The following is a 13,634-nucleotide window of genomic DNA, read 5'->3' on the forward strand; positions in this document are numbered from 1 at the left end:
GTCAGATGCCAAAGGGCAGGTTGGTGCCCCGGCACTGGGGAGGGGTGAGACACAGCATCGGCTTTGGAGAGCAAGCCGAGTGTCACCAGAAGAGTGTCCATCCCTGCAAAGGGACCTCAGCAGGAGCACAGTGACCTCCAGCACCAGCCACTGCCCACTGACACAGGCTGTCGTGGGTGCAAGTGCTGCAGGGGGGCTCAGAGCCACACCTTGACCTTGCAGCCCGACCCTTGACAGGGGCTGGACCAGCCAGGCAGAGGGATGGCAACAGGTCCTGTCCCTTCAGGGCCCCTTCAGGGCCACCAGCACCCAGAAGGGATGACCTTACTGCTGGGAAGAAGCTGCACCAGCAGTACGGGGGAAAAACACAAAGGAGAAGAAAAAGGTGTTTGGTTTATGAGCCTGGGTGTGGAGATAACCCCCCCATCCTAGAGAGGCTGGAGCATCCTTCGGAGAGGCCTCTGCCTCTCACAGAAAGGGGACAGATAATCCCATTCAGAGAGCAGGACAGCGCTCTGCTGAGGGACGCTGCAGGCTCTCAGGGAAAGGTGGCTTTAAATGAACTGGGTTGAGCATCTGAGGAGCCTTTCAAAGTTCAAATGCCCTTTGACATGGGGAACTGCAGTGAAGAGGGGCTCAGAGACCTGAGTGTTTCTAGCACATTAACCTTTGGGGTTGATTGTTTAGAGCAAATAACTCTCAAAAGTTGGAGGAAGTCCTTTGGATTTTTTTTTCTCCGCTCCTCAGCTCTCTCTGGACTTTCTAAGGCCTGTAGCAAAAGAAAAAACAACAAAACAAAAGCAAAAAAACCAAAAACAAAACAAAAAAAATTCCACAGGGTAAAAAAAAAAAGAAAAAAGAAGGGTGAAAAAGCGAAGAAAAGAAAAAAGGAGGCAGTATGGACCAAAATGATAAGAATTTTTTCAATCTAGAATTAAGTGGCTCTGTGACAAGCCAAGCCTGATGCAGTGTCATCTCTTACTAGAGACAGGCATGCTTAGCTGGGATCAGATGATAAGAGGATGTGAAGTCTTCTCTTTCACTTCACTCCATCATAAAACAATCAAAATACAGGGCCATATCATGTCATCGGGTTTTTAAGCAGCTCTCCCCTTTGAGATCTCCTAGAACTTGGCGGGATGATCTGAGTCACTGAAACTGCCCTCGCTGCACTACTGAGAAGTCAGAAGCAGCACCTGAAAGCTCACGTTTTTTTTTTTTTCATCTACCTGAAAGAGAACTGGAGTCCTAGCAGGTGACAATTTTCCATTTTACACGGAGCTATGCCTTCCCTTCTCCCCTCCTGAACACTTCTGAGTCCAGCTCGTGGGTGAGCATCGCCCCTTCGGCAGGCAGCACGCTGAAGTACTGCGCTCGCAGTTATGGAACTTTGAACTACACACTAAGAAACTGAGTACGGAATCAAAAAAATGCAGTTTATTATTGTAGATTATTCTCTCTTTCGATATAACCATAGAGTTGAAAATGAAAGAAAAGCACATAGGAACATCACACGTGGTTAGTTAGTAACTCAAGATATAAAACAATTTTGCACAGCAAAATATGTAAAAGAAAAAGTAACTGACAAGATTTTTTTATATTTATTGTGGTAAGATTTACTTTCCATTTTTTTTTTTAAAAGACAGGATATCAGTCCCTGAAAATAAAATTTACTGATTATTGCCTTTAAAACTGTGGAATTTTTGAAGTTACAGAAAATCCAGTTCTGCACCACAATACAACTGTAAAAAAATCTGCATCATTTTAAAACTGTGCAGTAATGCCATCTTTATAACTGCATAAATTGTATTAGCGTTCTAAACAGGTTCGTAATTTTTTTGTTGTTGTTTTTGTATTATATGCTTGCAGGTTATATCTTAGTGCAATTCAGTCCCAAATACTTCAATTTTGAAAAAAAAAAAAAAAAAAAAAACAACCCATACATTTTAAATGTAAAATACCCCTATAGATATAAACAGGGGTGCCTCCCCCTTTTAATACTTTGGTTTTCAAATACAGTCAGTGGTATAGCAAGGACTACATATACCCAACTTATATTTAAGTTGCAAGCACATGCTGCATAAACTACTTTTTAAAACAGTCCCGTTGCAAATTCTACCCCCCTTTACATCACGACAGTAAACAATTTAGTGCATCAATCTTTAAAAAAAAAAATCTACATCTAAACAGACCTAACTCTTTCGAATTTATCTATAACATTCCTTTATCTGTAGCATACATTTTAACTGGGCTAACAGATGACAGAAACTAGAATTAAATTATATACTAGGAACCCAGAGCATTCCACATTTGACAATGACCAAACGCAAAATGAAAAAAAAAAAATGGGGCAGATCACTTAAAATTAATTTTAGACTGTTTTTAGGCAACAGCATGGTTTCAATGTCCCCCCAAGTGGGATGTGAATTTTGTTTTTGAACATCTTTCCAAAGTTCTTTCTGTGTTTTTGTTTTTTATTATTTTTTTTTAATTTTTTTTGCCACATTAAGTTACCAAAATCCATTCTGGCAGGTTTTTTGAGAGGGAATGCTTCAGTGCATTTAAAAGGAAGTCTGAAGTTTTGAGTAACTCAAAGCAGTTTTAGAGCAGATGCAAACTTTAATGGGAGGAAGAGGAGGAGGAAGATCAAAGGTTGCACTTTTTTGCTTTCAACCCAAAAAAGTGATGAGGCAATAAAACAAAAGGATGAATGCCATGCCATAATAGTCTCCAAAAGTCCATTTCCAAGCAAAAGAAAAAAAAATAATTATACCGTACATGACCAGCATGCAGGGTTTTTTATTAATATAATGTCTCTTTTTCATAGTCTTTTGAAACAGTTATAGTTCATTGTTGCTAAGACAAAATAGCAAGCGTAATGCATGAGATGAGTATGGGATTCTAATGGCAGACTAAAGTCTCACGTTTGGCAGATTAAGGCCAAAACTCACATGAACACACCGAAGGTTGATGCAGGCTTGATTTTGGCAGGTTGATCTAGGCATATCTCTAGTTTTGCACAACAACGCTAAAAACTGATGGAACTCAGCAAGCTGGAGTCTAAAATTTTCACTTTTTTTTTTTTTTTTGTATTTTTTTGTTTTGTATAGTTTTTATATTTTTTTAATTTTATTTTTCTTTTTGCAAAGCTCAAATCTCATATGAAGAACTCAGGATGGCAAAAAAAAAAAAACTCTGACTTTTTGGACACAGCAAGCTCAAAAGAAAAAAACCTCATGAACTTAAAAATATATATATATAATGTGGATGGCAGGTTTCAAAGAAGAGCAAGCTTCATATGAAGAACTGAGTTGGTGGCGAGTTGGATCTTTCAAATTAATAAAAAAAACACAACAGCAAGCCCCCACAAAAAAAATACAAATAATAATAATAATAATAATAAACAGAAAGGAAACTCATGTAGAACTTTAGGTTGGCCAACACGGAGCCAGCCCACCTTAAAAAGAAAACAAAAACAAAAACAAAAACCAACCCAAAAAACAACTTTGTTTTAAAATTGTTTTGAGTTTTTTTTTTCTTTTTTAAAAAAAGGTAATAGAAGGTGGCAAGCGGGGTTGTGGCTCTAGCAAAGCCCCCAACAACAACTCACACGGAGAACTTTTAGTTAAGGTGGCAAGGCTGTGGGAACTCACATGAAAAACTCTGGAGAGGAAGGGTTGTCGCTGCTGGATCCGTTTTCTCTGAAGCCATTGCTGACCAGCTTCTCGTACTTTTCCTTGTAGGCGTCCCTCTCCCGGACCAGCCTGGAGATCTCCTGCTTTAGGTGCTCCACTTGCTGCAGCAGCTGGTTCTTCTCCGACTCCAGGACGTGCCGCTGCTGGACCCTCTTGAAGCGGCAGGACTGGGCATAGCCCCTGTTTTTGAGGGTCCTCCTCTTCTGCTTCAGCCGGATCACCTCTTCCTTGCTGACGCCCCGCAGCTGCCGGTTCAGCTCCCGCACCGACATGGTCACCAGCTGCTCGTCGGAGAAGCGGTCGTCGAAGTGGAGGCCGCCGCCGCCGCCGCCGCCGCCGCCGTGGTGCGGGTGGTGCAGCCCCCCGGCGCCGCCGCCGCCGCCGCCGCCGCCGCCGGAGCCGGAGCCGGCGGCCGAGGAGGCGGAGGAGGGCGGCGCGCTGCCCGGCGCCGCGGCGTGGGGGTGCCCGCCGCCGCCGCCGCCGCCGCCGCCGCCGCCGTGGTGCGGGTGGTGGTGGTGGTGGTGGTAGTGGGGCGCGCCGCCCTGCGCCGCCGCCGCGGCGATCACCGCCGACACCACGGCGGCCGCCGAGCCCATCTCCTCGGCCGGCACGGAGCCGCCGGCGGCCGCGGCCAGCTGCTGCCCTCTAGCATAGCCATCGAAGGCGCCGGGCAGCGGGTGGTGGCTGCTGTTGATCAGCGCCTCCACCGCGTCCTCGGGGCTGAAGCCCAGCGCCTCCGGGTTGAGCTGCTGCGGGTACCCCGTCATCCAGTAGTAGTCTTCCAGGTGGGTCTTCTGGTCGGAGCCGGAGCCGGGGCTGGGCGCCGAGAAGCTGGGGGACGGGGGCACGGAGCTGCAGGGCGTGCTCATCGGGGTGGAGGAGAGCGATCCCCCGGCGATCAGGCGGCCGCACTGGCTGATAATGCGATCGGTCTCCACCGGCTCCTTTTTCACTTCAAACTTCATCAGATCGAAGTCATTAACATATTCCATGGCCAGGGGACTGGTGGGCAGGTCGGAGCTGCTCATCGCCAGCTCTGATGCCATCCTTTTGCTGCCGAGAGTCCTCCAGAAAGGGTGCGCTCCGGGAGCGAGGGGGCTGCTCTGAGTCGCCACCGGGTGAGCCAGCTTGATTTTTGGCGAGCTCCGCTCCGCTCTCCTGCTCTGCCTCCGATCCGGTGCGCCCCGGCGGCTCCTCTCCCGCTCCGCGTTATCCCTCGCAGAGGCTCCGCTGATGCATCAGAGCGCGGGGCTCTCGCTATTCGCCTTTTGCATAGAGGGTTTTTTTTTTTTCCTCCTCTCTCCCTCCCTTCTCTCTCTCTCCTCTCGCTCTTTCGCAGCTCGCGAGCCGCAGCTGGAAGTGTTAGCTGGTGTTGTTGCGAGTAAATTTGTTGTTGTTGTTGTTTTGTTTTGTTATTTTTAACACTTCATGGTGCTTTTCCTCTGGGCTCTCTCCTGCAAAGTGCAGAGCGGGGAGAGAGGTTCATCGGGGGAGGGAGGAGGGAAAGAGAGCGAAGGCAAAAAAATTAAAAAAAAAAAAAAAATCAAAGTCTGTATCGCAACCAAAATAATAATAATACTAATAAGAGTTTAAAAAAAAAAAAAGGAGAGAGAGAGAAAAAAACAACTCGGCCTCAAAGCTACAGCAAGAAGATGAAAAATATTTAAAGGTTTGATCCGGCAGGAGAGTTTAAAGCATTGCGGAGTTTTATAGCGCCCGTGACGTCAGGCGGGACACGGGCTCGGGGCCGGGCCAATGGGCGCGCGCCGCCCGGCCTCATTAGCATAAGAGTCTAGCGACAGGGAAACTTTGCGGGCTGTCAGTCAGGGCTCAGCTGACTGTCAGCGCCCGCTTAACCCCCTCCTGGCCGCCGGCACCGCGCCCGGGCTCGGCTCGGCTCGGCTCGGCTCGGCTCGGCCGCCGCCGGCCCGCTCCGCACCGTGCGCGCCCGCGGCCAGCGCCCTGCCCCGGGGCGGAGTGCCCGGCGCTGCCCCTGAGCCCGGCCCGGCACCCGAGGGCGCGGAGGAGCTGCGGGCGGCCGGGAGCAGGGAGGGGGAGCGCCGGACGCGGTACTCGGGGAGAGCCGGCAGCGCCCGGCAGGGAGCGGGCAGCGCGGGGCTCCGCCGTGCCCGGCGCGGTACCTGCGGACGGGCGGGCGGCCCTTCCCCCGTGCCGGCCGCGGGTCATCGCTCCGCACCCCCGCGGCGCCCCGGTCACTTATTGATTATTTTGTTTCGGGGACGGGGCATCGATCCCTCCATCCCCCACGCCCGCCCGGAGGTGTGAGAGCCCCGCAAGTTTGCAAACCCCGCGCCCCCGTCCCGCCGCACCCGGCGCGCGGGCCAGGACTAATTAATTTAATACATTTAGAACTAATTGTATTTACTTTCGCCTCCCCCCCAGCCCCCCTTCCCTTCCCGTGCGGGAGGGGGCTGGGGCCGGTCCGGGGGCCGAGGAGCGGCGGCGGCTGGAGCGGAGCGGCGGAGCGGCTCGGTTCGAACCTCGACAGCGCCATCTCTCGTCCGCAGGTCAGTGCCGAGCTCCGGGACGGGACGGGACGGGACACGGGACAGGACAGGACAGGACGGGCCCCCCCCGTCGTGTCCCGCCCGCCCTCGCAGCCGCCGCTGTCCCGCCCGGCCCCGGCTGCACCCGCCGCGTCCCGTCTCGGGCTGGGGAGATCCGCAGCCTCCGGGGCTGCCAGGCTCGATTTTCCGACCGGGCTTTATGGGAATATCGATAGAATTAAAGTTACTTGTAATTCCGTGATAAATGAGATGTCTCTAGTAAGTAAGATTAAGTGCGGTGCTATAAAGTTGTTTATCTGAAAAGTAATTCTCAGAAACCTGACTTCTGACACTTGGTCATATATTAAACCTGCTTCTTGAACATTGTACTTCAAATCCTCCCTTCTCCCCTAGCCCGGTCCCTTCCCCCCCGGAGTTTGCTATTTATAACCCCGCTCAGGGTATCACTCTGTAGGTGCAGGCAGGGCTCTGGGTGATTTTTCACCGACTGTGAAAGTCATCATTTGCAATAGCCAAAGAATCTCTGCTTAGGAAATAGCACTTGGCGAGTGGATTTACGAATGGATAACATCTTCTGACTATGCCATTATCAGTGTGAATGCCAGTACTAACATCTGAAAGTCATACAGCATGTACTGTTCCTGGCAGTTGAAAGGGGTAGGGCATACTGAAAATTTAGGGAGATAACTAGATCTAGAAATTATCATAGTGGCAATTCTGTAAAGATAGAAAATGCTACCAACATTTCTAACAAAATCAAAATACAGTTGTGCACCGTCCCGCAGCACACCCACACACACAGAGCCGTGCACATCTGCAGCTGGATCTTAGAGATGTTGATCCATGACAAAGTTAATGCAAGTTCACTGCTCAGGCTGACTTTCCTATTTCTTCGCTTTGTTGGAATCAACAAAACTTCAGGCTCACAGCATAAATCCCCCCAGGACAGGCCAATTCCCTGTATTTTTTTTTTTTTCCTGAGCAAGATGAATGTAGAACTATATGCCTCTTAACATGCTTACCTGTGAGAGACATAAAGTGTGTGCTAATATTTTTAAATGAAAAGGTGATTGCATTTCAGAATGTACAGTTGTAGTATTTCCCTAGGCCGTGTAGTAGATGGCTATAGAAATGTGGCTCCAGCCCATAAAACAGTTTGTTTGGATGTGAAAATTCAAAGTGCTACATTTGCAAACGAGTAAATTTCCTGAGTAAACTCTGAACTCTAGACAAAGAGTATGAAATTGTGTGAGCTAATGGGGACCGTCTCTTAATTGATACCAATGTAAGCAAGTACTGCAAATTAATTGAAGCTCTGACCTACCAGAGCAGCGAGTAAAATTATTAGTTGGGCAATATTGTTCTTGTGTGATTGTTACACAGAACTGCTGCACCAAAATGTCTCTACTGTTCAGTGCAGCAGAGAAAAAAGATTATTAGCAATTTTTGGATAACCTTCAGAAGCAACATTCTCCTCCCTACAGTATATAATTCTCGATTTAGTAGTATTTTTCTTTATTATTTGGCTATTCACAATGGGTGTCTAAACATTTACAGTCCTCTATTAAGAGTGTTTCTTCCATAACAATCACACACTTTCATTTCAATTAGAGCTATTCAGTCTCCAGTTTTTCCACAATTATCGCAGGCCAATTCCCTGAGACTTCTCCCTTTTCCCAGCACTGTTTGTAACAATCCTGTCCCGAGCCAGGCAGAGGGAAAACTCCCCTGTCCCTCTCCCGGCTTCTTGCTCCGGTCTGTTTTCAAGCATCTCCGTTCGACGACGCACCCGTGGAGCCCTGCTCGCTCCCAGTGTGCTGCTGACCCGCTTCATGAGCCTCCAAACTGATGTATATTTATTTATTGTGGGAGAATTTTCTGACAGGACATGCAGGGGAATGTGAAACATTAACTGCAGAGCCTCTGGGGTCGGCCTGCGTGGAGCAGCCAGCAGCAGAGGCAGAGCTCGCAGCGCTGGAGCGCGCGTGCCTGTCCCACACACCACATCCAGCAGGAGCAAACGTGCAGCTTTCCTGTTATATGGACTCACAGAGTCGTTTGTTATAACTTGAACACGTATCAAGACCAACACGTTAAGTACAGTTGCTGCTCCTTTTGTTTATCTAGTGTCTTATTTTATGGTGTGGAACTAAACAGTGTCCGCTGAATTTAACTATGAAAGCGGCCAAACTGATTTCAGAAAGACTTCTGCAGGGTAACAGAGTGATAAGGCATAAACTACTCCTAGGTGCAGAGCTAGATAAATCCTTTTAACAGTCTTCAGATCAGTTAACAGGGTAAGTAAATCACATATCACTGTTAGCAGATTTATGGGAGAGAATTAATAGAATCAGACGAGATAATCTGGTAGGGATAAAATTGCTGAGGAAACAGTCCTGCCTTATATTGGAGGGTATGAAACAACAGTCTGATTACTGGGAGTCGTTATGGATTGCTGAATTATGAGCTAAATCATCATAAGAGTAATTCAGTATTTATTAATTCTTTTCTCTTTAAACAACTCACAGATGCAAATAAAAGCCTCTCTCTCTTTGAAGACACATTCTTTATATATTTTTATTGGATGTAATTTACTGTTTGCATTACCTGTATTTACTTCATAATTGAACATTTTGCATTCAAATTTATGTAATGCATTATGCTTGAGAATATATTTCTCCCTTATTAGCATAAATAGTCACTTACCTCATGAATTACTAACAAAGTTTATCTGAAAATATAAGTATATTTTTTATTAAGTGGAACACAAACATATGTACAATAAATTCTGATTTGCCAGTAGTTGTTACGGAAACACAGAACAACCCTTTATCAGAGAAGAGGGGAAAGAAGGAGCAGCGAAGAAGCAGAACCAATTACTGTGTGTGTATATGTGACAATAATTTCTTCTGTCGATGTTTTGTTTATTTTTAATAAAGGATGAATGACTCAAAGGTTTGCTTTAGAAGGAGCAGATGAAAAAGTACCACCTAGATGAATTTCTTCTCTCTCTTTCCCCCAAAATTTTCTGGTGGACTGGGCTCCCTGGTGCTGTGCCACTGCAGCCTTTGCTCCGGCCGAGCTCCTGCTGACCCGCTGCACGCCAGGAATGGATGCTGCTCTACACTCACCTTCTCATACATTTCCCTTTTTTCCCCTAATCCTGTTTTTATGCTTGGGTTTATGTCCCAATAATCAATATAATTTAGGCCCATTCTGCTGTATCAACACAACCTTGCTTATTCAGAGAAAACCCCAACCCTATTGACTTCAAAAACGGTGGGATTGAATCCTTGATCCCATTGAAACCAATGACAAAACTTGTATTGATTTCAGTGGAAGCAGGAGGATCAGGTCCTTGATGTTAGCAATTTGTTTATGTCAGAGGGCTGATCCTACAAGAAATGAAAGACAGCAGCAGATCTGCTGGCAGGAAATCAGATCTGCTCCCCAAAATCCAAAGGCAGAGCTGTGGTGGAGATCCTTTATGCTGAGGTTTTAGCACAGGGATGCAGCGTGGTGGGATGCCTGTGTAATTTTGTCTGGACGAGAAAGCTGGTCCTCCTGGGAGCATTCAAATGAGCACATCTATAAATGTAGCACAGCAAAATGAGCTACTTTTGCCACTCTCGCTTTTCCAAGCCCGGCACAATCCATTTCTGTGACGACGGTTTTCTGCCCCGTACGCATCCAATACTGCTCTTTTATTTTAAGGCTGAGAAAATCTTCCCTTTAAACTCATGCTGAGCATCAAATTGGACTCCATTTGCAGCTGAACATCTTGGCTGTCTCTTCCTTTCCTCCATCAGCTCCAGTATATTTTATGTAGAATTCTCCCTCTTAATAAAACTTGCTTCTCCTCTCTTCACTTTCCAGTTTTGTATTAGTGTTACCGAATCCACCAGACTTGCTACATTTCAAAGCTGCAGAAGGTGAGAAAATAAAAACATTTATTTACCTATACAGTCTCCTATTTGGCCATTCTGCCCAGATCATGAATACACAACCTCTATTCAGTTGTCTGTAAAGTTTCTGGGGCTAAATTAGAAAAAAAGTAGCTTGAAAAGACAGGCTTAAACAGACATTTTGGTTGCTTTTGTGTCACATCCAAGAGGGCTTGTGTTTTAGCTCTAGGAATTGTGAGGTTTTAGCAGCTGCTTCTATTTTATTCCCCTGGAAGTGCCTGACAGTCACTATATGGAAAATGCAGCATCGGTGCTACACTTGAGTGTGTGAGTTTGCTCTGTCTACTCTGAGTCCAAATGAAGTGATGAGTTTTTAGCAATCAGGATATTTTCATTGCTCATTTATACTGTTCATAAAATGCTAGAAATATTGCAAATAAGATTGTATCATGTTGAGGCAATTTCTCTCTCTGAAGGGAAGACAGCACAGAAGTGTGACTGAAAAGCTGCAAGTGACTCTCAGACGTGGCTAAAGGTTGGCATCACCACATTTGCACTGTGCTTGTTCCCTGATGCATGTCCTACTTTACTAATTTTCATGAACAGCTTTTGCCTAAATGTAAAAATCAATGAAGACATTTTGATGCTAGAAAAAAAATCTATTCATTTAAAAGAAATAAAGACTTAAGATGCAATAAAGATTTTTATACAGCTTTATGGTGGAATTTGTCATTTATAACCTGGGTGATCATGTTCAGCTATACAGTGTGGTGTTTTCTCTGAAATTAGCTGAAGTGGGTAAATGGAGACTGGTAAAAATTCTTGCACAAATAAAACTGAAAACTCTAGAGAAATAGAAAACTAGCATTAGTTAAGAGGAGGGAATAAAATTATTACATTAATGTTATGTGTCTGAGCTATCCTGGTAATGTCCTGCAATATGCACTCTGCATTTGTATCTATTTTAGCTCAGAAAAATTATTGCTGCTTTTTTCCCTTCTGCTCTGCATTAAGTTGTTTCAACTGTTTAATGGTTGCAGTGGCAGCATGAAAAAATAAGTGAATTTTATATGCTATCTCTTTCCTGGAGTCAGCCGTCAGTAAACGGTGAGGAGGGCACGATTCTGACATGAAGTTTTGATGTGCAACTGTGAAGGTTGAGATGGTCTTTATTAAAAGTTGTGAACTTCAGTAAATTTTGAACAAAACCGTGATTTAATGCCTCGAAGTGCGAGATGGCACAAACTCATTAATTTTTGGTGATAAACTGTGCTGCATGCGACGGGCTGAGCGCCATGCTCTGGACTTACTCCCTGTAAACAGTAAAACACGATAACTGCTCAAAGTAACTGATGGGGTCTTTAGCAACACAAGGTTCTTGGCTTGCATGACCTAAAAAGGTTCATTATAACAGAGAGGGCTGGCGTCGAGCCCCGCGGCTCTGGCAGCTCCGAGCGGGGAGGGTCAGGGATGGATGGGGAGAGCGGAGCCAATTCCAAGCGGCAGCTCCGGCCCGCCGTGCGCGGGGATGGAGCCGCTGGAAACGGCCCCGGCAGGGGCACGGCCACGGGGACCGGCCGGGAAACCTCGCACGGCAGCAATAGGAAGAGACACTTCGACAGGGATGGAGGGCTGAGGGCTGCGATGCGGATGGGGAGGGAGCTCCGAGCCTGCACCCCCGCCTGTCTGTCTGTCTGTCTGTCCATCTGTGGGGCAGGCACAGCGCTTGCCCGCACGGCAAAGATGCCCCAGACATGAGGAAAGCTGTCGGATGGAAGGTGGTTATGAGAACAGAGAGTTATAAATCCAAACCCCAGATGAGCAGTATGCATGTAAGAGCACCTAAGGATCTTACATTACCTCCAAGCCTTAATTATCTGACTGAATCTGGCCTAACCTGCTTATCTTCTGAGCATTACTCACGGGGCTCTGGCAGGAGGAGGTGTCGGTGAATACAGGACAGCTCTGGAGCCAACACCTTTTCCAGTTGAACTGGCAGGAACTGAGGTTTAATCATGGGGAGGGGGAGAAGCGGGGGGGTTTCCTCCTTCCCAGTCTGTCTCTCCTTAGTGGATCCAGCTGACTCCAGCTCCTGCCCTCTCCAGCCAAGGTGAGCCAGCTTGCCTCCCAGCCATTCCCCTCCCATTCCCCAAATTCAACAGCCCCATTCCACCTTTGGTTGAGGACGCCAGGCAGGAGCTTGGCTGCTGGAGCTGTCTTGACTATGGAGATATAGCAGCATCTGTCAGAAAATCTATGTGAAAACAGTCCCCGTGCCAGCAAATGGAAACTGTAGCTTTCTAATCAGCTACATTTGATTTGGTTTGATATATTTAACTTCTTTTTTTTTTTTTCTCCCACGATTGGCAAATGTGTTATTCTTTCACAGAAATGAAAACAACCTGCAATTTACTGGATTGCTTTACAGAGTCTTGGTGCAAAGAACTGTATGTCATTAAGACATCTGATATCTTTCAGTGCCATTAATTGTCTTCAAGCGAGGGATGGAAAGTCTCATACCCCATTTTTTCCCCTCCTACACCATCAGAATTGGTCCACTGTTACAGGAGTGCTGGTTCAGATTTGTCTCCATCCGGAGTCTGGGTCATTCGGAAACTCTAATCCTTAACTAAAAGGAAATTATAAAAATACCCATGAAATTAATTTTCACACCTGCAGTTGGAATTAATAATGGCAACCAGAGTGGCATCCTATTTCAGCTCCCTTGAGGTGACTAACAGTCTTGGTCATTAATACGATCCCAACCACCAGAGGAATTCACTGTCTGAGGGATCTACCATGAAAAACGAATGATCCCCAGAGCTATGCCTGCACAATGGAAACTGGCTTTAGTCATGTATTAGTCATTTTATCACAAGATTGTATTTTTGCACTGGGAAGTTTGCGCTCTGTTATTAAAAGACAACAGAACAGAACAACAGCATTTGACTTGGTAATTTGCACACAGGGTTTGATTATGTTTGAGCTTCCTCACTTTAGAAGGATGTGTGTAAATGACTAAGAGCAATAAAAGAAGTCTTCTAAGTGTGAGGCTTTCTAATGCAAAGTTCATATGCATTTATTACTGTCTGTGCTTAGCATCCATCCTGCATATATCTATGCTTGTACTTCATCTTGATACGGGAGTGGTCTATTGCTAAAATGCTGCTTCAATTTTCCCCTGATTCTGCTTTTCTCCCTTAATTGCAAGGGATGAAATGTGTCAAGTGTCTGCTTCACTCGGCTGGGAATCACGGCACTGCCTCTGCAATTTCCCAGCCTTCAAAGATGACATGCAGCTAGCAAACTATAAAGCTAAGCGACTGCTCGGTGGCTCTGAGCTGCCTTCAAAAGGCATTTGCTTCTAGCACTGGAGCAGCATTAGGACTTCAAGCAGGGCGCAGAATAGGTGTGCACTCAAATCCTTTAGCAGAACCATCTTTCAGAAGGACTTTCTCTAATTATGTTTGTTTAATCCTGCCCTAATGGCCACACGTGATGTGCTC

At 46.3% G+C, this 13,634-nt stretch overlaps 1 protein-coding gene across 2 annotated transcripts in view; it reads right to left on the reverse strand.

Moving 5' to 3' along the window:
* Positions 1 to 5,517, reverse strand: part of MAF (MAF bZIP transcription factor) — a 184,559-nt gene extending 179,042 nt beyond the window's left edge. For both annotated transcript variants that reach the window (XM_059481164.1, XM_059481163.1), the window contains exon 1: positions 3,654 to 5,517. In XM_059481164.1, coding sequence (XP_059337147.1) covers positions 3,654 to 4,741 — 1,088 coding nt within the window. In that variant the 5' untranslated portion in view covers positions 4,742 to 5,517. The remainder of the gene's footprint in view (positions 1 to 3,653) is intronic.
* Positions 5,518 to 13,634: the final 8,117 nt, after the last annotated feature.

Source organism: Ammospiza nelsoni, chromosome 13 (genome assembly GCF_027579445.1).
Source record: "Ammospiza nelsoni isolate bAmmNel1 chromosome 13, bAmmNel1.pri, whole genome shotgun sequence".
NCBI lineage: Eukaryota > Metazoa > Chordata > Aves > Passeriformes > Passerellidae > Ammospiza > Ammospiza nelsoni.